This window comes from Hylobates moloch, unplaced genomic scaffold (genome assembly GCF_009828535.3).
Source record: "Hylobates moloch isolate HMO894 unplaced genomic scaffold, HMol_V3 SCAFFOLD_14, whole genome shotgun sequence".
Classification (NCBI taxonomy): domain Eukaryota; kingdom Metazoa; phylum Chordata; class Mammalia; order Primates; family Hylobatidae; genus Hylobates; species Hylobates moloch.
This window is the reverse complement of record NW_026652289.1, coordinates 85,711,339-85,737,535: the sequence shown is the minus strand read 5'-3', so window position 1 is coordinate 85,737,535 and position 26,197 is coordinate 85,711,339. Positions and strand designations below refer to the sequence as shown.

The following is a 26,197-nucleotide window of genomic DNA, read 5'->3' as shown; positions in this document are numbered from 1 at the left end:
GAAAGTAAGAAAAAGACAAAACAAAAAGGAATTAATAAATAAGCATGAGAAAGTATTTAGATTCTCTAATATTCATTGTTAATTATGTGCTGTGTATTTATAATTCACTAGACATAAACTATATTCGAATTAAAATAATGCTGTGAAAGTATGTTGTAACTGGCCTTTTATTTTTTGAAAGCAATGAATACTAACACTCTGCAATACAATTTAGAAAAATGTACCTTAAGTTCATATTCCTTGATACAATTTATTTTCACATCTGCATATTTGAAAAAACAAAGCTATCTACTAAAGCTTTGTTCAAACTACTGGCAGAAAAAAATGACACCTCCCACAAAAAGAAATTATAAACATTCAGTAACAGGGTATTCAAGAGCCATTTATAGTGAAATATTTTTATATAATTAAAAAAAAAAACGCAAAAGAAAACTACCTGAAAAGCATGCACTACAATAACTGGAACACAGAAACATGACAAAAGTGTCAGGGCAGAAAATTTAAGGTCCTGCAAAACTTTTTAAAACTTTCTGCAATGTGTTTATTGTATGAAGCTCTGAGGAAAAAAATTAATGTGTCACTGATAATTAAGACAATCCCCAACACCCCATTCTTTAATGATTCTTTATTCTTGATCATTGCTGCATTAGCTCTAACCTGGTTTGTTCTTGGAATCAGATTCCTTGCTACTCCAATATGGCTTTAACCACCTCTTGGTGTCTCAGCTAAGAATGCCTGCCTCAGTTCAGCCTGGAAATCCACCACAGGTACTTGCTGCTGCTGAGAACGCCTCGGGTACAACTGACACCTACAACAAGAGCACAATATACATAAATGATAAAAACACATTTGTTTTTATAGGAAACCATATGAAAGAAAACTAGGTACCCTTACATTTAAGAAGATATTCCTTTTTTTTTTTTTTTTTTGAGACAGGGTCTCATTCTGTTGCCCAGGCTGGAGTGCAATGAAGCAATTTCTGCTCACCGCAAACTCAACCTTCCGGGCTCAAGTGATTCTCCTGCCTCAGCCTCCCAAGTAGCTGGGATTACAGACGCCCTGCCACCACACCCAGGTAATTTTTTTTTTTTTTTTTTTTAAGACAAAGAGTCTCACTCTGTCGCCCAGGCTGGAGTGCAGTGGCGCGATCTGGGCTCACTGCAAGCTCCGCCTCCCGGGTTCACGCCATTCTCCAGCGTCAGCTTCCCGAGTAGCTGAGACTACAGGTGCCTGCCACCACTCCTGGCTAATTTTTTTTGTATTTTTAGTACAGACGGGGTTTCACCATGTTGGCCAGGCTGATCTGGAACTCATGACCTCAGGTGATCCACCCACCTCGGCCTTCCAAAGTGCTGGAATTACAAGCGTGAGCCACCACGCCCAAGGAAGAAGATCTTTCTTTAGGGTCACAGCATGACACTATCTTATGAGAAATTATAACACAAAACAGAAATCTCTACACAGAGATTGTACAAGGGACTAGTGGATACTTAAGATACTTACCGAGTCTAGAAATATTTCCAAAAGAACTAAAAACACAAGAGCTGGTAGCCTTGAAGAAACACCATCAGTACCATATATAGTCACTCACTTTCAAATTATCCTATATGAACAATCCTTTCTCCCCAGGGGTGAGGGGAGGGATATGCTGCTAAAGCATTTGCAGGGAGATGTTTAGGCCGTCCTTCATACTGATCCTCCTGACAAGTCACTACCTGAAATATAGAACTTCCAGGGCTATTTAAGGGCTCTTAAAATATGTAAACCAATCATCTACTGGTAAGCAGGGAATTCCAGAGAAAAGCCCTCGACATACCCCTATGAATCAGTAACCTGGCTGTGAAATCTGATCATGAGAAGGAAGAGATACAGGAAATTACAGTTAGCTTGCCTTGAGGTGAGGAGATGGGGGATCACCAACAATGCTGCCCTTGTTGGTACGTAAGGAATTGGAAATTGGACTTTTTTCTATAGTTTTTCAGTAACATTTTAAACTTGGTTATGTATAATAAAGAATTTAGCTGGCCTTTGCTCCTGGTTCCTGGGAAGTAACCTATACATCCTTGGAATTTACCAAGTGAAAGAAATGTGTTTGTTATTCAAGGTGCGTCCCTAGGATCACACCTGAGTTCATGGTAATGAGATGTCTCAAGATGGTGACTAACCAGGCCACAAAAGAGCAAACAAAGATTAAAGGGTTGGGGTTCTGAGCAAGCCCTCCTGGGAGGGCAGGAGAGTTGCTGACTGAATTCAATGACATATCCAATGATTCAATCTTGTCAACACAATGAATCCCGAACAAAAATCATCGACATCTGGAGTTCTGGTGAGCTTCCTGATTGGTGATATATGCTAATGTGCAGGTAATGCATCCTGAGGACAGGGAAGCTTTGTGTGGGACCTGCCCAGATTTTGCTCTATGCGTCTGTTCATTTGTAACCTTTATAATAAAACTAGTAAGTATAGCACTTTCTTGAGATCTACTAGTCATTTATAAAACCTTAGTCAATTATAAAATCTGAGAAACTAGTAGGACCTCAGAATCTATAGACAGTTGGTCGGAAGTGTGGGTGCCCTGCCAACCCTGGAGCTTGGAAGTGGTGTCTGCATTGAGGGGAATGTTCTGGAGGGCATCTGGACAACTGTGAAATTTGCACTAACTCCAGGTAGTCGGAATTGCACTGCACATACCTTTAAATCTTCACACTCTAATTCATAGTCTACTTTATACTCTAATTCATTGTCTAATCACTGAATAAATACATCTTAATTTGGGTATTGTCCACTCTAACCTCTGTTTACAAATGACAACTAAGTTTCTGATTTAATAAAGGTCTAAAAAGTGTTTCAGTAAAAAAAAAAAAAAAATGTTATCTCGAAACCTAAGATAATTCTCTATTGCAATGTCCCCCTCAGATTTAACCTGTAACCCAACAGAAGATTAAAGACTGAGAAAATATGAGGCAGCCTACACAGTATTTAATTCATTCATTAAGTGCAGAATATTAATTTTTTTTTTTTTTTCCGAGACAGAGTCTCGCTCTGTCGCCCAGGCTGGAGTGCAGTGGCGCAATCTCGGCTCACTGCAAGCTCCACCTCCCGGGTTCACACCATTCTCCTGCCTCAGCCTCCCGAGTAGCTGGGACTACAGGCGCCCGCCACCGCGCCCGGCTAATTTTTTGTATTTTTTTTAGTAGAGACGGGGGTTTCACCGTGGTCTCGATCTCCTGACCTCGTGATCCACCCGCCTCGGCCTCCCAAAGTGCTGGGATTACAGGCGTGAGCCACTGCGCCCGGCTCAGAATATTAATTTGAAAAGACATGTGAAGCTTTGCATAAAATAAATTAAGACAGCTCTCCAGCTCCGATTTCCAATTTCCCCTTGTACTCACAATACATCATCCAGCCCCAAAGAATAAGAGCTAATTTAGTGACATATACACTGAAAGACAGAATAAAAAATTTAAAATAATCAGTGAACTTTTTATTTTTCTTTTATTTTGAGATGGAGTCTTGCTATGTCATCCAGGCACAGCCAATGGCACAATCTCGGCTCACTGCAACCTTTGCCTCCTGGGTTCAAGCGATTCTTCCGCCTCAGCCTCCTGAGCAGCTGGGATTACAGGTGCATGCCACTGCACCCGGCTGATTTTTGTATTTTTCTAGAGATGAGGTTTCGCCATGTTGGCCAGGCTGGTCTTGAACTCCTGACCTCAGGTGATCTGCCCACCTTGGCCTCCCAAAGTGCTGGGATTACAGGCATGAGCCACCGCACCCAGCCTCCTTCATTGATCTTTAGAGCTAATAACCACACATCTCCTCCAGGAAGACTGCCTCCCAATACTACTTATGATTTGGGAGGAAGTAGGAGACGAATGGGTAAATATTGAACACTTCTAGTATAACAATCTAAGTATACCAATCCTGAGAATCCTAAACACATGGACAATGAGGCAGTGCTAATCAATCCTGCTTACCCATTCCATAATCCAATTACTCTCAAAATGAAAAGGCACAAGTGGGAAAAATTATACTATTTCCCTAACTCTACACTTTACTCAGATCGTTCCCCCAACTCAAGACCCTGCAATATTTGTACATATATATGCAGTGCAGACCAGAAAAACTCAAGTTATTTCTTCTTCAAAACCATCAAAATGTTTCCATAAATATGGACAAGATGCCTAGAAGGCTAACCTCAACCCACAACAAGATGAGGATGAGACTACCTGTTATTTAGTCCACACTGAGGTTATATAGGAAAAAAACTATAACAAAAATATAGCAAGATAGAACCTTCACCCACTTAACAGTCCTAAACCGAAGAGTCCTAAACCTCAGCCCTACCTCCACCACAATCTCTGAACTACCTCTAGAAACTCAGGGAATAGTAACGGCACTTTAAAAAAATGTCAGAGCTGCAAAAGAATGAAGGGAGAGGCTGGGCGCAGTGGCTCACGCCTGTAAGCCTGTAATCCTAGCACTTTGGGAAACCGAGGCGGGCGGATCATCTGAGGTCGGGAGTTCGAGCCCAGCCTGACCAACATGGAGAAACCCTATCTCTACTAAAAAAATACAAAATTAGCCAGGCGTGGTGGCACACACCTATAATCCCAGTTACTTGGGAGGCTGAGGCAGGAGAATCACTTGAACCTGGGAGGCAGAGGTTGCACTCTATCCTGGGCAACGAGAGCAAAACTCCATCTCAAAAATAATGAAGAGATGAAAAAAGAGATTTCCATATCAAATAAAATGAATGATCAAATAACCTATTATAAAGGACAAATTACATTACACAAAATACTTTCAAAATTTATCAATATACAAACAAAACGTACATAAAATACGTCTTCCAAAGCAATTTTAAAAATGAAAATGTAATTAAATATACTCACTATAGTAAAAATCAGCAAAATAAATAGGAAAAAATAAAAAAAATCTTTACCCTCACCATAATTTAAAACTTGCTAACAGGTGTTTTACAACTTTTTCTTTTTGAGACAAGATCTCATTCTGTCACCTAGACTGGAGTGCAGTGGCACAAACATGGCTCACTGCAGCCTCAACCTCCTGGGATCAAGTGACCCTTCCACCTCAGCCTCCCAGGTAGCTGAGACTACAGGTAGACATCACCACGCCCGGCTAATTTATTTTTCTGTAGAGAGGAGGTCTCCCTATGTTGCCCAGGCTGGTCTTCACCTCCTGAGCTCAAGTGATCCACCTCAGCCTCCCAACATGCTGGGATTAGAGGCATGAGCCACCACGTCCAGCTCAACTTTTCACATATAAAATGAGGAAATAACAAAAGACACACAAACTACTACCCAGTTGTTACTATGAGGAAAAATCTTTAACTTGAAAAAAATAAAATAAATTAGTATTCATGCACTGCATTTTCTTTTTCTTTTTTTCCTGAGATGGAGTCTTGCTCTGTCACCCAGGGTAGAGTGCAGTGGTGCCATCTTAGCTCATTGCAACCTCTGCCTCCTGGGCTCAAACAATTCTCCTGCCTCAGCCTCCAAAATAGCTGGGATTACAGACACGTGCCACCACACTCGGTTAATTTTTGTACTTTTAGGAGAGACGGGGTTTCACCATATTGACCAGGCCGGTCTCTAACTCCTGACCTCGTGATCCGCCTGGCTTGGCCTCCCAAAGTGCTGAGATTACAGGCGTGGGCTACCACGCCTGGCCTACACTATGTTTTCAAAGTGACTGTTCTTTTCATTGTTAATAGCCAAACAATGCAAACAAACTAAATATCCAGCAGCAAGCTAACGATTAAAATAGGAATGTTCTCACACCATCCACACTTTGTAAAATAAGGTAGATTTATGTGTACTGATACGAAAAGATCACCAAGACATATTGTCAAAATACAGACAGCATGGTGTCGTATGCACACAAATTTCAAATGTGTCCCATGTCCTCCCCTCTCCCCACTACACACACAATGCATAGGACAAGGCCTGAAAGGACAGACGGCTATTTACTTAATGATTATCTCTGGGGAGGAAAAGGCCAGTAAATTGCTTTAAAACGAGACTTACTTTTTACGCAAAACTGTTTTACAAAAAGAATCATCTTCATGAATTATTAATACTTATAATTTAAAAAAATTGTAGCTAAGAAAAAAATGCTACCTACTGACTGTCAAAATTTTAATGGCAATGACAAAATGCCAAAGTTTCAATGTGGACTAAATATATATTAGGTCATGTAAGATGTTCACATATTTGTAATTAAAATTTCCCTTCTAGAAATCTAAATTAGGCTGGGCGCAGTGGCTCACGCTTGTAATCCCAGCACTTTGGGAGGCCGAGGCGGGCGGATCACGAGGTCAGGAGATCGAGACCACGGTGAAACCCCATCTCTACTAAAAATACAAAAAAATTAGCTGGGCGTGGTGGCGGACGCCTGTAGTCCCAGCTACTCGGAGAGGCTGAGGCAGGAGAATGGCGTGAACCCAGGAGGCGGAGCTTGCAGTGAGCCAAGATCGCGCCACTGCACTCCAGCCTGGGCGACAGAGCAAGACTCCGTCTCCAAAAAAAAAAAAGAAATCTAAATTAAAATATGTGTCTGAGTGTGTCTGTGTATACATCCTATATACACATTCCACATATATACACTAAAAGCAGTATAAAAAACCCAAATGTATTTTAAATTTTAACAGAATAAATGCACTAACCAAAAACAAACACCTAAATATCACACAGCAAGAATGAATATGTAAATTAATCACTTCAGTGCACAGTACATTTTGCAAGCATACAAAGTGATTTAATAAGAATGCAGAAAAATTTAAATATGCTTATGTTGAAGGGTAATTACAAAATTTTATGAAGATAAAATGCACTTATACACGTATAGGAAAAAAGAAAATTAAACTAAAATCTCTAAGAGAGTGAATTATTTTAGGATAATATGGTTAAGAATTTCATTGCTTTTTTACTACATCTTCTATATTAGATGTGTCTGCTTCTTCAATTATGTTCATTTTAATCCCCTCATTGCGTGATATTTTGTTCTAATCTGAAATGAGATTCTGACTTGCATTTGTTCCCAACACAGTCTGTACTCACTCTTGGTTGCTCAGTGAGGCAGTCCTTCTGCGTTTGACTTGGACTTCCACCTCTGGTACGTGCTGTTCTGTAGTTCGTCTCAGGTGTAAGCGATCCCTGATACAGAAAAGAGAGGGATTTGTTTGGTAGATTGCATCAATCTATGAAATAACTATTTGTCAAGGTTATATTTAGAACTACATTTAATATAATGGATTTTTAAATCTAATTAAAACAAGGTAAAATTATTACAAGATCTTTAACCTTCCAACAGTCAGAATCTATGCTATAACCACTTCTTTTCTCCTTTTAGAAGCCCATGACATCAGAAAACCTGGTTTTAAAAAAAATCAGAAAATGAAATTAAAATAATATATCTACCTCTATTTGTAGTCACGTACATATAAAATTCCCACTTTTGCAGATATATATACACACATACCACCACTACCCTACTCACCTTCCCCCCCCAAAACAGTAAACCTGATTTCAAAAATGGTTTCAAAAAATATTTTTAGGATACAGTAGACATACTTTTGTATAGTGGAATAGAACACAGTTTAAATTATAAAATGTCTACTTAAAAAAACATGCAAATGGTGCTTTCTTTAGGATTTGCAAAGCAATAGAAGAGCTGCTCAAGCTAAAAACTATCAACATAGCAAAAACAAACAAACAAAACCTGCCATGTTATGTCTGCAGAACCCCTCATAAAATGGCTGCTCAAGGGAACAGAACATGAAATCCCACACTCAGACTAGCCATATTAAGGACTGCAGAAACCACCTATGAACCTTTAAAGATGATAAATCAGAAAGGTCAGCAGGACCTTTCACTAAAGTAACACAAGTAATATCTCAAAAGCAAAATTCAAAGATACATGCCAAAAGCTATTAATAATTCTCTGAACCCTAGATGTTTTTAAGTCATGTTAGACTTTTAGATTGGTAAAATAGCTTACCAATAACGCACAGCTGTTTTATTCTTTCAAGAGTTTAAATGTTCTAATCAAGCCATACACACATATTCGATTTCTAAATGGTAAAATTTTATACACTGATGTTTATTACTTTTGATTACACAATGGTCTATTAAATATAACACCTGAATTACAAGCAGTATAAGAAATAAAGTGGACTTCATCAAAAAATAAAGCTCCAAAAACATCAAAAAATAAAGTTCCGAAAACACTAAAGAAACTGAAAGGATAACCAGAATAGGAAAAAATATTTGCTAAACATACAGCTAAGTTTCTAGTATCCAAAACAAACAAAAAGAAAATCCAAACAATGAAAAAAAAAGAAGGTAGGGAGAGACAAAGAAACTTTTTCAGGTGATAGACACATTTATGCCACTCATTTTGATAAGAATGACTTCAAAGGCATGTACTTATCTCTCAGCATATCAACTTTTAACATTAACTATCTACAGCTTTTGTATGTCATTCACACCTCAAAAAAGTCTTTTTTCAAGTTTGGTATCCAGAATATGTAAGGAATGCTCACAACTCAACAATAAAAGGGCAAATTCTATTGCTACGATGGGTAAAACACTTGAATATACAGTCCTCCAAACATATACAAGTGGCTAATCTACATGAAATGATGCTGAACATTAGTCACTAAAAAATGCAAATCAAAACCCCAATGAGGCAGGGTGCAATGGCTCATGGAAGGCTGAAGCCAGTGATCACTTGAGCTCAGGAGACCAGCTTGGGCAACATCTGTACAAAAAAATACAAAAATTAGCTGGGTGTGGTGGTGCATGCCTGTGATACCAGCTACTCAGGAGGCTAAGGTGAGAGGGCACTTGAGCCTAGGAGGCAGAGGTTGCAGTGACCCGAGATCATGTCACTGGCACACCAGCCTGGGTGACAGAGCCAGACCCTGCCTCAAAACAAAAAAACCCCCACTGAAATGCCACCATCTGACACCACAATATTTGTAAAGAATGTGGGGAAATTGCTGGTGGAAACATAAAGTGGTATATATAGACTTTGCCAACTTCCTAAAAATGTTAATCATGAAAGTAACATACGACACTAACTCTACTGCTAGATGGAGTAATATTACAAGACCCAAACTCAGCCTCCAAAGTAGCTGGGATTACAGGCATGCACCACCACATCCGGCTAATTTTTGTATTTATAGTAGAGACAGGGTTTCACCATGTTGGCCAGGCTGATGTCGATCTCCTGGCCTCAGGTGATCCGCCCACCTTGGCCTCCCAAAGTGCTGGGATTACAGGCATGAGCCACCATGCCCGGCCAGTTCATGTTCTTTCTATTATACCTGCAGTCTTCCCAGCTACAACTACTCTCATACTTCCAAAAAGACAAAATTTCAAGAACCTGGCATATACAAGGGCTAAGTAAAATTTTGTGAAACTAATTCTTTGTATTAAACATATTATACATGTTCCTAGTAGCATTATTCATAATAGCCAAAGAGTGGAAACAACTCAAATGTCCATCAATTTATGAATGAGGAAAATATGGTATATCCAAACGAATGTCTTTCAGCCATAAAAAGGAATTTAGTACTGATCAGTGCTACATTATGGTGGGCACACAAATACAGCTAATAATGTAGTACGTTAATATAATACAATTAAAGAAACTACCAACTAAACCATGATTAATCTAATAGTGAACAACTGCAAACACTGTCTTACCAAAAAACAAACAAAAAAAACCCATTCGGCAATTGCTCAATATGAAAAGTCTGAGGTCAACTGAGAAAATGGCCATCAAACCAAAATATTCTATTATTTCAGCTTTCTGAATTTACCTTTTTTTAAAGGTAGAGATGGAGTCTCACTACCCAAGCTTGAACGCCCAGGCTCCAATGATCCTCCTGCCTTGGCCTCCAAAAGTGCTGGGATTATAGACATGAGCCACCACACCTGGCTTAAATCTACTTATTTTTAATCTACATATAAAATGTCATCTATAAGATTTTGAAAACACTGGTTTATTGAATGTTCTAGATACACACACACATGCATCCCCAACTGCATCCCCAACACAGAAACCAACATTTTATGAAACTGAGGATATTATGAAAAAATCATCATATAGAAACGGTGTTAAATGTTTGCCCTCAAATCACTTACACTGAAACTAATAATCTGGAAATATATTGAAAAGCAAAAAGCAATGCGATCCCAATTTTATTACGGCCTAAATTTTTCATGAAATTTAACTAAGATCTCAAGAATAAAAATAAACAAAGTTGGCCAGGTATAGCGGTTCATGGCTGCAATGCCAGCACTTTGGGAGGCCTAGGCAGGAGCACTGCTTGAGTCCAGGAGTTCGAGACCAGTCTGGGCAACATAAAGAGACCCCTCTCTACAAAAAAATAAAAAGTTAGCTGGGCACAGTACCTCAAGCCTACTAACAGGCACTTGGGAGGCTGAGGCAGGAGTCTAGATTGATCCAGGAGTTTGAGGTTACAGGGAGCTATAATTGCATCACTGCACTCCAACCTGGGCAACATAGCCAGACCCTGTCTCCTAAAAACAAAAAAAAAAGGTTAATGATAGGCTGCTAATCTGTACCCCACGAACATAAGAAACCTCAATGCCTCCAAAACACATCTGAGGAGAATTAACAAAAAGAGAATTTGGGCCAGCCACAGTGGCCAGAGAGAGACTGAGGAGGGAGAGGACATAGCTTGAGTCTAGCAGTTCGAGTTCAGCCTGGACAACATAGGGAGACCCTGGTCTACTAAAAAAAAAAAAAGAGCCAGTAGATCCAGAATGAAGGTGCCTTAAATATAACAATTCTCATCAAGTTTCTGATCTGGGCAAATGGAGACAGGACCAGTGACAGGTCTTCACGTGGAAGAAATAAGATTTTTAAAACTTCATGGTCCCAGTCATTGAGGGCAGTACTCACAACCTGCTCAAATGATTCTTCGTAAAAATAGCTAAACAGAGGGCGGTGACAAACAAAGGAGGTTATTTTGGCCTCCTTGACACCTTATAAACGAAATTTTTTGGAAAACAAAAATGTTTATTAGGAAAAGGAACAGGGGGCCGGGCGCGGTGGCTCACGCTTGTTTAATCCCAGCACTTTGGGAGGCCGAGGCGGGCGGATCACGAGGTCAGCAGATCGAGACCACGGTGAAACCCCGTCTCTACTAAAAATACAAAAAAATTAGCCGGGCGTGGTGGCGGGCGCCTGTAGTCCCAGCTACTCGGAGAGGCTGAGGCAGGAGAATGGCGGGAACCTGGGAGGCGGAGCTTGCAGTGAGCCGAGATCGCTCCACTTCCGGCGAACCGGGGAGACAGCCAAAAAAAAAAAAAAAAAAAAAAAAAAAAAGGGAAAAGGAACAGGGTAAGGGAAACATAAAGATACAGAGTAACTATAAACGTGGAAAACATTTCGGCAATGACACACTGGTCAGATAGAATAGTGAAATCAAGATAAGGCAAGGTCTGTGAATAAGTCCAAACCAGCTAGTACCCTGCCTTAGACAACAACATAAGGGTCTCTCAACCAAGCTTCCAAGCTTCCTTCCTCTGTATCACAGGAAGGGCTGCCACTCCCTGCCTCCAAAAAGCCCTAGCACACAGCCAATTCACTGAGTAAGACACAGACCTTGAAACTTCAAGAGGCCTTTCCACAGGGATCTGCCACATTAGGATGCTGGGCCTGAATGCAAGACCACAAAATGGCGGATCAGACTAAATATTCAGCTTGCAAATAGCCAAATGACCAGAAGTTAAACCAAAAAATATATGTTAAGTGCTATCTTCGTGCAAGCAGAAAAAAAAAGGGGTAAATTATAAATATCATACAAAATCTCAGACTCCTGCTATTTTTAAAACTACCCAAAAATAGATTATTCCAGAACAAGGCTTTTCGGGCTTCGTAGATTCAACTTTTCCGTTAATTACAACTCAGTGCAACCAGACATACCAGTTATGATAGAGGGAAAATGTAAATACAAAAAAGGCAAGCACTGAAAATCCTGCAAAGGAAGACAAAATCCTTAGAATAAAATGATTTTTTAAAAAGTACTGGAATATAAAAATGCAGTTATTCATTAACCTTTCTCACCAAATTTTTGTAATAGCTCCAACTTCAAAAATGATCATCAATTTAAAAATCCAAAAAAAGACAATAAATCTGATCCCAAGCACAACCACACCCCAATAAGATTGTCTCCACTTTTCTGATTCTCTTTTATTCTCTTTGAGCAAACACAACTTGCAGGTTTCAACTCCCAGAAGATGAAGAGGTCCAGTGTTTGAAACACCTTTCAACCTTGGTCGGGAAGAGCCATCATGATGCCCTCTCCCCCAACCCATTTAAGGAAAGTATGCAGTGCATAATGGACTATCCAGAGATTAAGAAGGATAAGTGAATCTGAAATGGTGACATTTATCAAATGTGTCAAGTGGAAATCAAAGATTACAGGGAGTTAAAAAAGGGGTTAACAAGTCCACTTTGAAAATAGAGAATCAGCGCACAATACAACCAAGAGAGAAACTACAAAAATGAAAAGGTACAATTTTCTAGGGAGTCAGAAAACCAATTTAAAATCTCTATCATTAATGGAAGCTTGCTGAAACAGCACAGGTCTTGGGGTGGCTGCACCTTTGATGGCCTCCAGGCCCCCACCACTCCAGTTTACTGCAGAACATAAAATCAGGAGCCCAGTGCAGCTGCCATCCCACACACGCGGAGGTGGTACAAATGCCTGGCCTCTAGCCACATTCCCCACCAGTCCTCTACTGCTGCACCGAGGGTAAGGGGTGGCTGCCAAGCTTGCTAGGCGAAGCCTGCGCCAACCCATCTCCCTCCTCCCCCTTCTACTGCGCCACAACCGGAAACGAACAGCTGCTGTATCAGCCAGGTGAAGGGGAGGGCTGCTATCCCTTCCAGGCAAAAGCTGCGTAAGCCCTCGCTCCCCTGCCCTCCGTCTCGCCCACTGCAAGCAAAGGCGACTGTCACCTCTACTGCGTCTGCGCAACCTGCATCCTTTCCCAAGCGGCACTTTGGGGAGGGGGCAGCCGCCCACCTTGGCCCGCCTCCTCTCCTTACCACTGCACCCTAAGGAGGGTATGGCTGAAACTCCAAAACAGCAGAAGCTAAGCACACGCACACCAGCCGCCCCCTCCCCACAGGCGGCTCTACAGGGAGGAAGCGGCCACCCCCATCCTGAAGCGCTTGCGCAGATCTAAGCCGCTGCAGCAGCGGCCATCTTGAAGGAGCCGCACAATGGCAGTGACGCAACGCAGACCCTCAGGCTATTTCGACATAACCTTCCAAGACCTGGTTCCCAACAGAGAGAAACAATGAAAAAAAAGTAACCCTCAGGCATGACCTGGCCTATCAGTCAAAAGATCTGTAAACGCAAGTTCTGCACATCATTCCTGTCTTCTTAAGCCATAGCCTCTAAAGCGAGGGTTATTCATTAACAGGGTACACTACGCAAGGATTCCACGCACTTCTGCAGCCCCTGCGGCAGTGTAGGCGTTGCGCAGTTTTAATAAAAAAGCACCATCACCACGGTAGGCAAACCAGATGACCACCGCAGGTCACAGGAAAATTAAAGGCTGCGGACTGTGCCACTGCCCCTCCTGATGCCCCCTCCTCGCCACAGAGATCATTCAGCGTCCCTTAGTCACTCCAGACAGCAACAGGCCCCGCCGCCGCCATGCCCACCGCCTCCATGCCATGCCCACCGCCGCCATGCCTACCGCCGCCAAAGCCACCTCCATGCCTACCCGCCAATGCCCACCGCCAATACCCACCGCCGCCGCCTTCCCCCTACCTCCCAGCCACTTCCTACGGACCCTCCCCGCGTCGCGACCACCAACACAACCCCCACCACTGTCACACCGACTCATCCCCCTGGTCCACTGCCATAGCCTCCTCGCCTCGGTCACTGCGACGAATCCCCCCCCAGTCGCCCCACATACCCTGCTCCACCACGCAATGGTCACTATAATACACCCACCTGTGCTCAACACCCCCTAAATACCGATCACTTCGTGTACCTTCGCCCCACCACGATCACTCCAATATACCTCCCTCTGCCTAAAATCCCTATGCACTGGTCCCCCCACGTACCCTCGCCACACGGAACTGCAATCACCCCGATGTACCCACCTCCACCCATGTCCCCTGCCCACTGCGGTTACCCCGCATGTTCCCAGTCACGACCGCCCTTCCCACCGCAGACACCCGCAATAGGACCTGTCGCGACACCACAGTCGGGGGCGGATGGGGGACGCGCCCCAAAGCGAGCGGACAGGATACCATCGGGGCAGAACGGCACAACCGCAAGCCTCTGAACATTCCGGATCTGGTTCTCCAGAACAAAGGACTTTAGGGCCCAAATTCCATTTATTTAGTACTCCAAGTCCTGAAAACTTGGAATATCTGATGAATAAAAGTGGCCGCTCCCCAGGCTGTCTCTCGAGAGAAGCCACCGGCACAGCTGACCTTGCCCGCTCCATCGCGTCACTGACCGCTCCTCAGACAGATGCGTCAGGCATCTCCGGCGGCCGCTCCACTCTGCGCCAGACTCGCTGCAGGAGCAGCAGGCTTCGCACACATCCCCGCCTGAGCATGCGCGCCAGCCTGCCTCTGCGGCCGCGCAGGCGTGCTTGTTTGCCGCAGTGCAGGGGTCCCAGCTCCCTCCCTCACCGGAATGACCTGGGGGGAGGGGGCTACTGGACCCCTAGGGCTCCACAGCACTCTTGCATTGACAGGGGGCCTCTAGAAACCATAAGCAACCTGGGATCAATGGACATGTCTACCTATTTTTTAAAATGTCTAAAATACTAAAGAAATAATTCTTGGTTCTACAAGAAATTTTTGCACACACCACTGGCCAAACAATCCTAATTTACACTCACCCTCAGGTCTTCCTATGTGCAGTACAGGAAAGCTGGTTTGGAAAAGTTAAATGCGCCATAACCACAATCAATGCAAATATGCCAGACTTGAAATCCTTCCAGAAGAAAATATTCCTAATTCTAAAAGCATGCTACATTGTTCAAATTTGGTGCGATTTTTCTTCCCTTTTTCTACTTTCTACATTTTGAGGGGGTAAATTGTGAAAATTACCTCCCCCGAAATCACAATATAATTAAACTCTCCTATACGGAATGGATAGATCATTCAATTCAAAAACACTGGCTATTCAATTCTTGTAAAACAAAAATATGAACTTAGACCCCCACCTAAGATTTAAGTAAGAGAGACTTTCTTTGCCTATTAGAATTGGATACATTAAAATTTTTACCAATAATCAATGATAGCTGGAGTGGGGAGAAACAGGTACTTTTATATAATACTAATGGACAAGTAAACATTATTTTTGACATAATATTCTATCTGCAGAAATAACGGAAGCATCGGTAACTCCAAAATTTAGACGCTGATGTAGCTTGGGAAAAGACACTGCAGAGAAGAAGAAGAAAATAATCCTGAAACTGCATCTGCATAGTTTTTACACACATCTGCCCTTTCTCAATTGCTCATTGTCAAAGAAGGGAGGGTGATGTTAGTGGAGGCTGACTAAATGGTTAAATCCCCTCCCAAGCCGTGTAAGCTACTGCTCAGTTCCCAATGATCCTACATTAAAACAGGTGCACAGAGGCTTATCATTGCTGACTTTTATCATAACAAAATCTCAGAAACTGTGTAATGTTCCTCACAGAGAACAGATAGGCTAAATAAATAAACATATATATAAACAATAACATGCAATATGGCTGATGGAAAAAATGATGTATTAGGCTGAATCATATAAAATTGTCAATATTCAACTGCTTTGACCTACAAAAACACTGCAATTTCTAATAGTTCATTGATACATATTCACATAAAATAATATGGGAAGTTGACTCTGATCACGGGAGTGAATCGAAAAATAAAATGTAGGCCAGGCACAGTGGCTCACGCCTGTAACCCGAGCACTTTGGGAGGCTGAGGCGGGCAGATCACGAGGTCAGGAGATCGAGACCATCCTGGCCAACATGATGAAACCCCATCTCTACAAAAAACAGAAAAATTAGCTGGGCGTGATGGCGCATGCCTATACTCCTAGCTACTCGGGAGGCTGAGGCAGGAGAATTGCTTGAACCCTGGAGGTGGAGGTTGCAGTGAGCTGAAATCGCACCACTGCACTCTAGCCTGGTGACAGAGCAAGACTCCATCTCGAAAAAATAAATAAATAAAGGCATACTGTATGTTCAGTTTTACACTGAAAAAATTATGAAAAAATACACATCATTATAGTTCAGTGATGAAAACCATGCCTTTGGACTCAGGCTCTTTTGATTCAAATTCTAGCTTTGACTCTTGACAACAGTGTTATTTTGAGGAAGTTATATAACCCTCTGTGCATTAAATTCCTAATCTGTAACAAAAGAAGAGATTCTGTTTACTTTATACAATGGCTTAACAATTAAATGAGCTAAAATACTATTTAGAACAGGTCCTAGTAAAAGCAGGGTAAAAATGTTGGCTCTTAGAACTTCATCAAATGTTAGAGTACTACTTCTTCTAGGAGTAGAAATTGGGTGTTCATTTTTTATTCTCATTGTTTTAACTAATTTCTATATATTTCCTCTTTTTTTTCCTAATATCCTTTTTCCATTGTAGACACCAAACTTACATGCCACAAACATTATAATCATGTTTCTTTAGGTTTCTCTTGGCTGTCACAATTTGAGACTGTTTAGTATTTTTAATTTTTACAGTGCCTGGTACTTTTTGCAATGATTATGAATTACTTTTACAATTAAAGTATTATTAAAATTAAATAAAATTATATTCAATTCTCAACTCACACTTATCTAGTTTCTTGGGCCTCTCTTCCATTGTTTCTGGTGTGTTCTCTTTTCAAACTGACTGCCTTTCCTCATAATCTCCTGTTTGTTCTACTGCATTAGGAAATTTGCTTTGGAGTCTGAGAGGTCATAATGGGTGTCCTGGGCTTTACAAAAATCCAAAGAGAACTGCCATTAGGCTCACTCATATTTTATGTTAGTTAATAATAGGTCTGATTCAGCATATCTTTCAATTGGGGAGTGAAGATACAGAGAAAGAGACATTGCCACTAAACTCCACTATGATATGTTAGTAGACCCTGATAGGTCTCCCAACAATTCAATTTTCCCAAAGTCTATATTTATCCCCAAGCCAAACACTTAAGGTTATGTACTTAAAGGACACTAAACCTGCAATAAAACTATTCTGTACAAAATAGACAAAGGAGACTAGAAAAACTAATCAGAACCCTTGCATCATACCATGTACAAAAATTAACTCAAAATAGATCAATAAAATATGTCACTTGTTATAAAACATATATATATACATGTTATATATGTATACAGGTACACATATATACCTACGTATGTGATATATAGCATTTGTGTATGTGTATATTTTACATATATATTCCATGTATACTTATATATACATGTATAAATATACGTGTGTATATATATAAATCTGTGTAACATTGAATTAGGCAACAGTTTCTTAGATATGACACCTAAAACAAAAGCAACCCAAAATAATAAATACACTCAACTTCATCACAGTTACGTAAAATCTTTTGCTTCAAGGGACATTAAGAAAGTGAAAAGACAGCCAAGAGAATGGGAAAAAATATGTGCTAATCGTAAAGCTACTAGGAGTGTAGTATCCAGAATGTATAAAGAAGTGTTACTACTTGGCTGGGCACAGTGACTCATAAGTGTAATCCCAGCACTTTGGGAGACCGAGGCAGGCGGATCACTTGAGGCCAGCAGTTCGAGACTATTCTGGCCAACATGGTGAAACTCTATCTTTATTAGAAATATGAAAATTAGCCGGGCATGGTGGCACATGTCTGTAGTCCCAGCTACTCAGGAGGCTGAGGCGGGAGAATCCCTTGAACCCAGGAGGCAGAGATTGCAGTGAGTCCAGATCATGCCACTGCACTCTAGCCTGGGTAATAGAGGGAGACTCTGTCTCAAAAAAAAAAAAAAAGTGTTACTATTCAACAATAAAAGGACAAAAACATTTTTTTTAAATAGGCAAAGGATTAAAATAGTTCTCAAATACCAATGGCCAATAAGCACATGAAAAGACACAATCGTTAAGTCATTAGAGAAGTACAAATGAAAACCACAATGAGATGCCACTTGGGGCTATAATTAAAAAGACAATGACAAGGGTTGTGGAGGAGGTGGAGAAATTGGAACCCTCTAATACTGCTGATTGGGATGTAAAACAGCACCATCACAGGGGAAGAGTTTGGCAATGCTTACAAATGTTAACCCTGAAGTTACCATATGACCTACAATTCTACTCCTAAGCAGATCACAAAGAAATGAAAACGGCCAGACGCGGTGGCTCACGCCTGTAATATCAGCACTTTGGGAGGCCGAGATGGGTGGATCACCTGAGATCAGGAGGTTCGTGATCAGCCTGACCAACATGGTAAAACTTTGTCTCTACTAAAAAATACAAAAATTAGCCAGGCATGGTGGCGGGCGCCTGTAGTCCCAGCTGCTTGGGACTGAAGCTAAAGACTCCCTTGAGCCTGGGAGGCAGAGGTTGCGATGAGGGAGATTGCACCACCCCACCCCCGCGGGGGAAAAAAAGGACCCCCCCCCAAAAAAAAAAAAAAAAAAAAAAAAAAAAAGGAAATGAAAACATAGGGGCCGGGCACAGGGGCTCAAGCCTGTAATCCCAACCCTTTGGGAGGCCTAGGCAGGCAGATCGCTTGAATCCAGGAGTTCGAGACCAGCCTGGGCAACATAGCAAGACCCGTCTCTACAAAATAAAAAATAAAAAAGCCAAATGTGGTGTTGCACATCTCTGGTCCCAGCTACTCGGGGGGCTGAGGTAGGAGAATCACTTGAGCCTGAGGGGTGGAGACTGCAGTAAGCTATGATCACACCACTGCACTCCAGCCTGGGTGACGGAGCAAAACCTGTCACACACACACACACACAAAGAAATGAGAACATACATTAATGCAAAAACATGTATATGCATTTTCATAGCAGCCTTATTTATAATAGCTAAAAAACTGGGGGTCGGGCACGGTGGCTCATGACTGTAATCCCAGCACTTTAGGAGGCTGAGGCTGGCGGATCACGAGGTCAGGAGTTCGAGACCAGCCTGGCCAACATAGTGAAACCCCATCTCTACTAAAAATACAAAAATTGGCTGGGTGTGGGGGGCACGCACCTGTAGTCCCAGCTACTCGGGAGGCTGAGGCAGGAGAATCGCTTGAACCCAGGAGGTGGAGGTTGCAATGAGCCAAGACCATGCCATTGCACTCCAGCCTGGGTGACAGAATGAGACTCTGTCTCAAAAAAATAAAATAAAATAAAAGTTAAAAACTGGAAACAGGCCGGGCGCGGTGGCTCACGCTTGTAATCCCAGCACTTTGGGAGGCCGAGGTGGGCGGATCACGAGGTCAGCAGATCGAGACCACGGTGAAACCCCGTCTCTACTAAAAATGCAAAAAATTAGCCGGGCGTGGTGGCAGGCGCCTGTAGTCCCAGCTACTCGGAGAGGCTGAGGCAGGAGAATGGCGTGAACCCAGGAGGCGGAGCTTGCAGTGAGCCGAGATTGAGCCACTGCACTTCAGCCTGGGTGAAAAAAAAAAAAAGCAAGACTCTGTCTCCAATGCACTCCAGCATGGGTCACAAAATAACGAAAAAACTCAAATGCTCATCAACTGATGAATGAATAAACAAAATATGAGGCCAGGTGCAATGGCTCATGCCTGCAATCCCAACACTTTTGGAAGCTAAGGCGAGAGGATTGCTTGAACTCAGGAGTCCCAAGATCTCCCTGATAGCAAGACTCCATCTCTACTAAAAATTGTTTTAAAAATTAGTTAGGCATAGTGGTGTGCGCCTCTAGTCCCAGCTACCCAAACTGAGGTGGGAGGATTGCTTGAGCCAGGGAGGTTGAGGCTGCAGTGAACCATGGTTACACCATTGCATTTTAGCCTGGGCAAGACAGTGAGACCCTTTCTCCAGAAAAAAAAAAAAGAAAAGAAAAAGCAAACAATTATGGCATGGTACAATGGAATATCATTCTGCTATAAAAAGGAATGGAGTGTTGATTCATGAAACGACATGGATGAACCCTGACAACATTATGTTGAGTGAAAGCAGCTAGATAGAAAAGGCCACATATTATGGGGTTTATTTTTTTGTTTTTTTGTTTGTTTGTTTTGAGATAGAGTGTCACGCTGTCACCCAGGCTGGAGTGCATTGGCACAATCATGGCTTACTGTAGCCTCGATCTCCTGGGCTCAAGTAATCCTCCCACCTCAGCTTCCTTAGTAGCTGGGACTACAGGCATGCGCCACCATGCCCAGCTAATTTTTTTATTTTTTGTAGACACCTGTTCTAACTATGTTGCCCAGAGAGGTCTCCAACTCCTACACTCAAAAAATCGTCCCACTTTGGCCTCCCAAAGTACTGGGATTGCAGACATGAGCCAACATGTCAGGCGTTTTTACGGTTCTTTTTACATGATCTGTTAAGAATTGGCAAATCCAGGCCAGATGTGGTGGCTCACGCCTGTAATCCCAGCACTTTGGGAGGCTGAGGCAGGTGGATCACCTGAGGTCAGGAGTTCAAGACCAGCCTGGCCAACATGGCAAAACCTTGTCTCTACTAAAAATACAAAAAACAGCCGGGTGTGGTGGCACATGCCTGTAATCCCAGCTACTCAGGAGGCTGAGGCAGGAGGATCACTTGAACCCAGGAGGCGGAAGTTGCAATGAGCCAAGATTGTGCCACTGCACTCCAGCCTAGGTGGGAGAGTGAAACTCTATCTCAAAAAAAAAGAAAAAAGAATAGGCAAATCCATATAGACAGAAAGCAAATTAGGGATTTATAAGGGATGGGAGAGGAGTGAAAGGAGACTAATTGCTGTTGGTTATGAGGTTTCTTTCTGGGATGATCAAAATATTCTGGAATTAGGCCGGGCGTGGTGGCTCACGCTTGTAATCCCAGCACTTTGGGAGGCCGAGGCGGGCAGATCACGAGGTCAGGAGATCGAGACCACGGTGAAACCCCGTCTCTACTAAAAATACAAAAAAATTAGCCGGGCGTGGTGGCGGGCGCCTGTAGTCCCAGCTACTCGGAGAGGCTGAGGCAGGAGAATTGCTTGAACCTGGGAGGCGGAGCTTGCAGTGAGCCGAGATTGTGCCACTGCACTCCAGCCTGGGCCACAGAGCGAGACTCCGTCTCAAAAAAAAAAAAAAAAAAAAAAAAAAATTCTGGAATTTCTAGAATTAGTAGGTTATCTAATTTTCCAACCATAGGATGGTTGGGAAACGTTGTGAATATACTCAAAAGCACTGAATTATATATTTTAAAAGGGTAAATTTTATACTATGTGAATTATAAATCAGTTTTTAAAAACCCTAATTGAGGGACATTCTACAAACATTTGACCAGTAATCCCCAAAACTGTCAAGGTCATCAAAACAAAGTGAGAAAATGTCACAACCAAGAACAACCTTGAGACACATGAGTACTAGCTGTACTGTGATTTCCTGGATGAGATCCTGGAACGGAAAAAGGGTACTTTAGAAAAACCAAAGACATCTGCATAAAGTATAAATTTCAGTTAATAAAAATGTACCAATATTGGTACATCAATGAAACAAGTGTAACATGTTAATAGGGGAAACATATGAGACACATGGGAACTCTCTACTATCTTTGAAATAATTTTGTAAATATAAACTGTCATGAGGCCAGGTGCGGTGGCTCACACTTGTAATCTCAGCACTTTGGGAGGCTGAGGCGGGCAGATCACAAGGTCAGGAGATTCAGACCATCCTGGCCAACATGATGAAACCCCATCTATACGAAAAATACAAAAATTAACTGGGCATGGTGGCATGCGTCTGTAGTCCCAGCTACTCAGGAGGCTGAGGCAGGAGAATCACTCAAACCTGGGAGGTGGAAGTTGCAGTGAGCCAAGATCATGCCACTGCACTGTCCAGCCTGAGCAACAGAGTGTGACTCCATCTCAAAACATAAATAAAATAAAGGAAGATTGCTATTTTGAGTTTTCGATTACATTGTGAAACACTGATGCAACATTAAGAAATTCTAGTAGAAAAGTGAGTGGTAGATTGAGACCCATTCCTCCGCCCCCCAACTTATTGAGAAGCAGAGGTCTTTTAACTGATATAAATTACTTTCTTTTTCCTTAGTTTGAAACAAGTATAAATAAAGTCCAACCCAGACATGGAAATAAGATGTGCTGCTACTTGGATAAAATACTTTTGGAGGGGGTGGAAAGATATTTTAAAACAAATACAACTGTATGACAAAACAAAATATAAAATCAGGTTATGTTTTTTTGTTTTGGTTTTTTCTTTTTGAGACAGAGTCTTACTCTGTCGCCCAGGCTGGAGTGCAATAGCGCAATCTCGGCTCACTGCAACCTCCGCCTCCCGGGTTCAGGCAATTCTCTTACCTCAGCCTCTCAAGCAGCTGGGACTACAGGTGCATGTCACCATGCCCAGCTAATTTTTGTATTTTTAGTAGAGACGGGGATTCAACATATTGGCCAGGCTGGTCTTGAACTCCTGACCTCGTGATCCACCTGCCTCAGCCTCCCAAAGTGCTGGGATTACAGGTGTGAGCCACCACACCCAGCCTCAGGTTATGTTTTAAATACAAAATAATGTGAGGTTTTCTTTGTATAACTGCCACATCATCCCCAGTCCATCTTCCCTGCCATGAGGAGTACTTCTGTGGCAGGATCTCTTAAATATAATATTTGTCTTTTAAAAAAGCACTTCTACTAATAGTAATCTGAAATAATTATACACACTAAAATATTTTTGAAAGCTGCATTTTGATATAACTAAAACAAACATAAAAGGCATATACATTATAAAATAATTTGAAGTAAAATAACCTTAAAATTTATGGAACATAAACAAAATATTGGAAATGATACTTTAGAGGGACTAACATCCTTCTTTTAACAAAATTAAAAATTCAGAAGCAGAAATTCAATGTAATAAAACTAGAAAGACTAGATGGTTTGAAATCTGTGCTCTATGTGAGCAGCTCCCTTTATTTTTATTTATTGTACAAACACATATCCTTATTATGCAGCAGATACTTTTCTAAGTACTTTAACATTAGTTCATTTAAAAATCATGTTCTGGATTCAGGACTAGATCTATAAAAAATTAAAAGTAAATAAAAAACAAAAAATAAAAACCACGTGATGGCTACTGTAGGCTCATGCCTATAATCCCAATACTTTGGGAGGCTGAGCAGGGGGATCACCTGAGCCTTGGAGTTAGAGACTAGCCTGCATAACATAGGGAGACCCCATCTCTACTAAAAATACAAAAATTAGCCGAACATGGTAGCACGTGCCTGTAGCTCCAGCCACTCAGGAAGTTGGGACAGGAGAATTGCTTGAGCCCAGGAAGTCAAGGCTACAATGAGCCATGATTACATCACTGTACTCCAGTCTGGGTGACAGAGTGAGATTCCAAGACTTCGTCTTAAAAAAACAAAACAAAACAAAAAACGTGTGAGTTACTATTTCATTTCCATCTTTTCTTTTTATTTTTTTTAGAGACAGGGTCTCGCTCTGTTACCCAGGCTACAGTGCAGTGGCACAATCATGGCTCACTGCAGCCTCGACCTCCTAGGCTGAAGCTATCCTCCCACCTCAGCCTTCTGAGTACCTGGGATTACAGGCATAAGGAACCATGCCTGGCCCTATTTCCATCCCTTTTACAGATTAGGAAACTGATGCCCAGAAAAGAAAAGAACCATACTCAAAGTCACACAGCTCTCAAGCATTTGAGCCCAGATTCAAGCCAAGCATTCTGGTTCCAGTACTGCCAGCTCTCAACCACAACTCTTTGCTGCTCCTCTTCATTATAATTTTATTCCATAAAAAGTTTTTATAAATGCAAATATATAAACCTAAAGCCAAGGCAGAAAGATGGGTAAAAACACAAAACAGGACACACACACATTGGGCACTGGAGCCCAGGAACTAACCCAACAGGCCTTTCTGCTCAAAGCACCAAGTAACAGGGGCAGCTGACATGTTCCAGCCTTTTGCCTGCATGCACCATCTGTCCCACAGGAAAGCAGGCAAGGGACAGCCTTGATGAGGAGAGATAAATCTTTGCTGAATTTCTCCTCTCCCACCTCAATCTAGGGAGCAGCTGGAAAAAGACTAGACTAATAGCAACCTTCTTAGAAAATCCCAAGATAGGCTCAGAAAGAGAATGAGCAAGAAAAGAAAGTACCTACTCTTGAGAATGCACCAACTGGAACACAAGCAACACAGTAAAAAGCTCTTCACCCATGGCCTTTGCACATATTCTTACCATGTCTATGTTTTAGAAAAGAGAGCCCTTGACAGTCAGCAAACTATGCCAAATCCTGCCTGCTGCCTGTATATTTTTTTAAAGAGATGGGACCTCTCTATATTACACAGGCTGGATCACAAGTTTAATTATAGCACAATATAACCTTGTAGTCCTCCTGCCTCAGCCTCTCAAGTAGCTGGGATTACAGGCATAGTGATATGCACAGGTACCTACCATTGCAACTGGCTGCGGTCCTTTTTTTTTTTTTTTTTTTTTTTACATGGTGGGTGGGGGAAAGGAGGAAAGGATCCAAGGAAAAGTTTATTTTGTGATGTGAACATTATATGAAGTTCAAATTTTAGTATCTATAAATAAAGTGTTATTGGAATACAGCCATGGCCATTTGTTTATGTATTGTCCATGACTACAACCACACAGTTGAGTAGTTGTAACATAAGCTATATGACCCACAAAGCTAAAAATATTTGTTATCTGACTGTGATAGTGATCTTATGTGTCAATGGGGCTAGGCCATGGTACCCAGATATTTGGTCAAACATTAACCTGGATGGTGCCATGATGGCATGTTTTGAGATGGGATTAACATTTAAATCAGTAGACTTTGAGTAAAGCAGATACCTTCTTTAATATGGGTGGACCTCATCCATTCAACTGAAACCCATAAGAGAAAACAAACCAAAGAAAAAGAGGATGAAATTGTCTCCAGACTGCCCTTGGTCTAGGGCTACAACATCAACCCTTCCCTGAATCCATAGCCTGCTCTGAAGATTTTGGACTAGCCAGCCTCCATAACCACATGACCAATTCTGAGAAAGAGAGACAGAGACTGAGACTATATACATCCTGTTAGTTCACTTTGTTTTTCTGGAGAACCCTAACACACACAGATTTTGGTACCAAGAATAGCTCTACCTGAACCAGATCTTAAGAATAAATTTTCTGAATTAGTTCCGGGGTTGGTTTCTGAAATTGGTACTCTAAACTAACTAGATTTAAAGGCATTGATTACAAGTAATCAAAAGAACACTAGCTAATTGCTTTTTGTATTTTTAGTACAGATGGGATTTCACCATGTTGGCCAGGCCAGTCTTGAACTCCTGACCTCAGGTGATCTGCCCGCCTTGGCCTCCCAAAGTGCTGGGATCCCACCACGCCCAGCCCAGATACTTTAAATTAAATAAGTATAAAAGGCAAGGTTCTGGGTTAACATTTATGATACCTTCAAACATTTTGTCAAACTAACAAGTATAATGAGACTATCTAGTTGCACGTAATTTCACTGAACAAAGTAGGTGGAAAATTAGCTCAGGGATTCAAACACCCAGCTCATGTGCTACATTAATGACCTGAAAAGCTGTAGTTTTGAGTGGATCCCAAAATAAGAGAAGCTTCTGCAACAGGTCCAGGCTGCAAGGTAAATTTCTCTGTCTCTATGGTCACATGATTCTGCAAGAACCAATGATGCAGCCAGGTGTGGTGGCTCACACCTATAATCCCAGCACTCTGGGAGGCTGAGGCAGGTAGATCACTTGAGGTCAGGAGTTCAAGACCAGCCTAGTCAACGTGGTGAAACCCTGCCTCTACTAAAAATGCAAAAATTAGCCGAGTGTGGTGGCGCACCCCTGTAATCCCAGCTACTCAGGAGGCTGAAGCATGAGAATTGCTTGAACCTGGGAGACAGCAGCTGCAGTGAGCCAGGATCATGCCACTGCACTCCAGCCTGGGAAACAGGGCGAGACCCTGTCTTGAAAAAAA

The 26,197-nt window shown here is 41.9% G+C and overlaps 1 protein-coding gene across 1 annotated transcript; it reads right to left on the bottom strand.

The window, feature by feature from the left end:
* Positions 1-664: 664 nt before the first annotated feature.
* On the bottom strand, positions 665-14,666 carry SNURF (SNRPN upstream open reading frame). The gene is made up of 3 exons (XM_032175072.2): positions 14,521-14,666; positions 7,083-7,178; positions 665-808 (listed from the first exon to the last, which is right to left on the bottom strand). Exons 1-3 carry the CDS (start codon positions 14,532-14,534, stop codon positions 703-705), a joined length of 216 nt encoding a protein of 71 aa, XP_032030963.1. The 5' UTR covers positions 14,535-14,666; the 3' UTR covers positions 665-702.
* Between the last annotated feature and the right edge of the window lie 11,531 nt (positions 14,667-26,197).

Excerpts from the sequence above, each read along its gene's own strand:
- SNURF (XM_032175072.2), bottom strand. Across the intron at positions 809-7,082 it reads GCCTCACTGAGCAACCAAGA|GTGTCAGTTGTACCCGAGGC; the intron begins GTGAGTACAGAC and ends CTCTTGTTGTAG.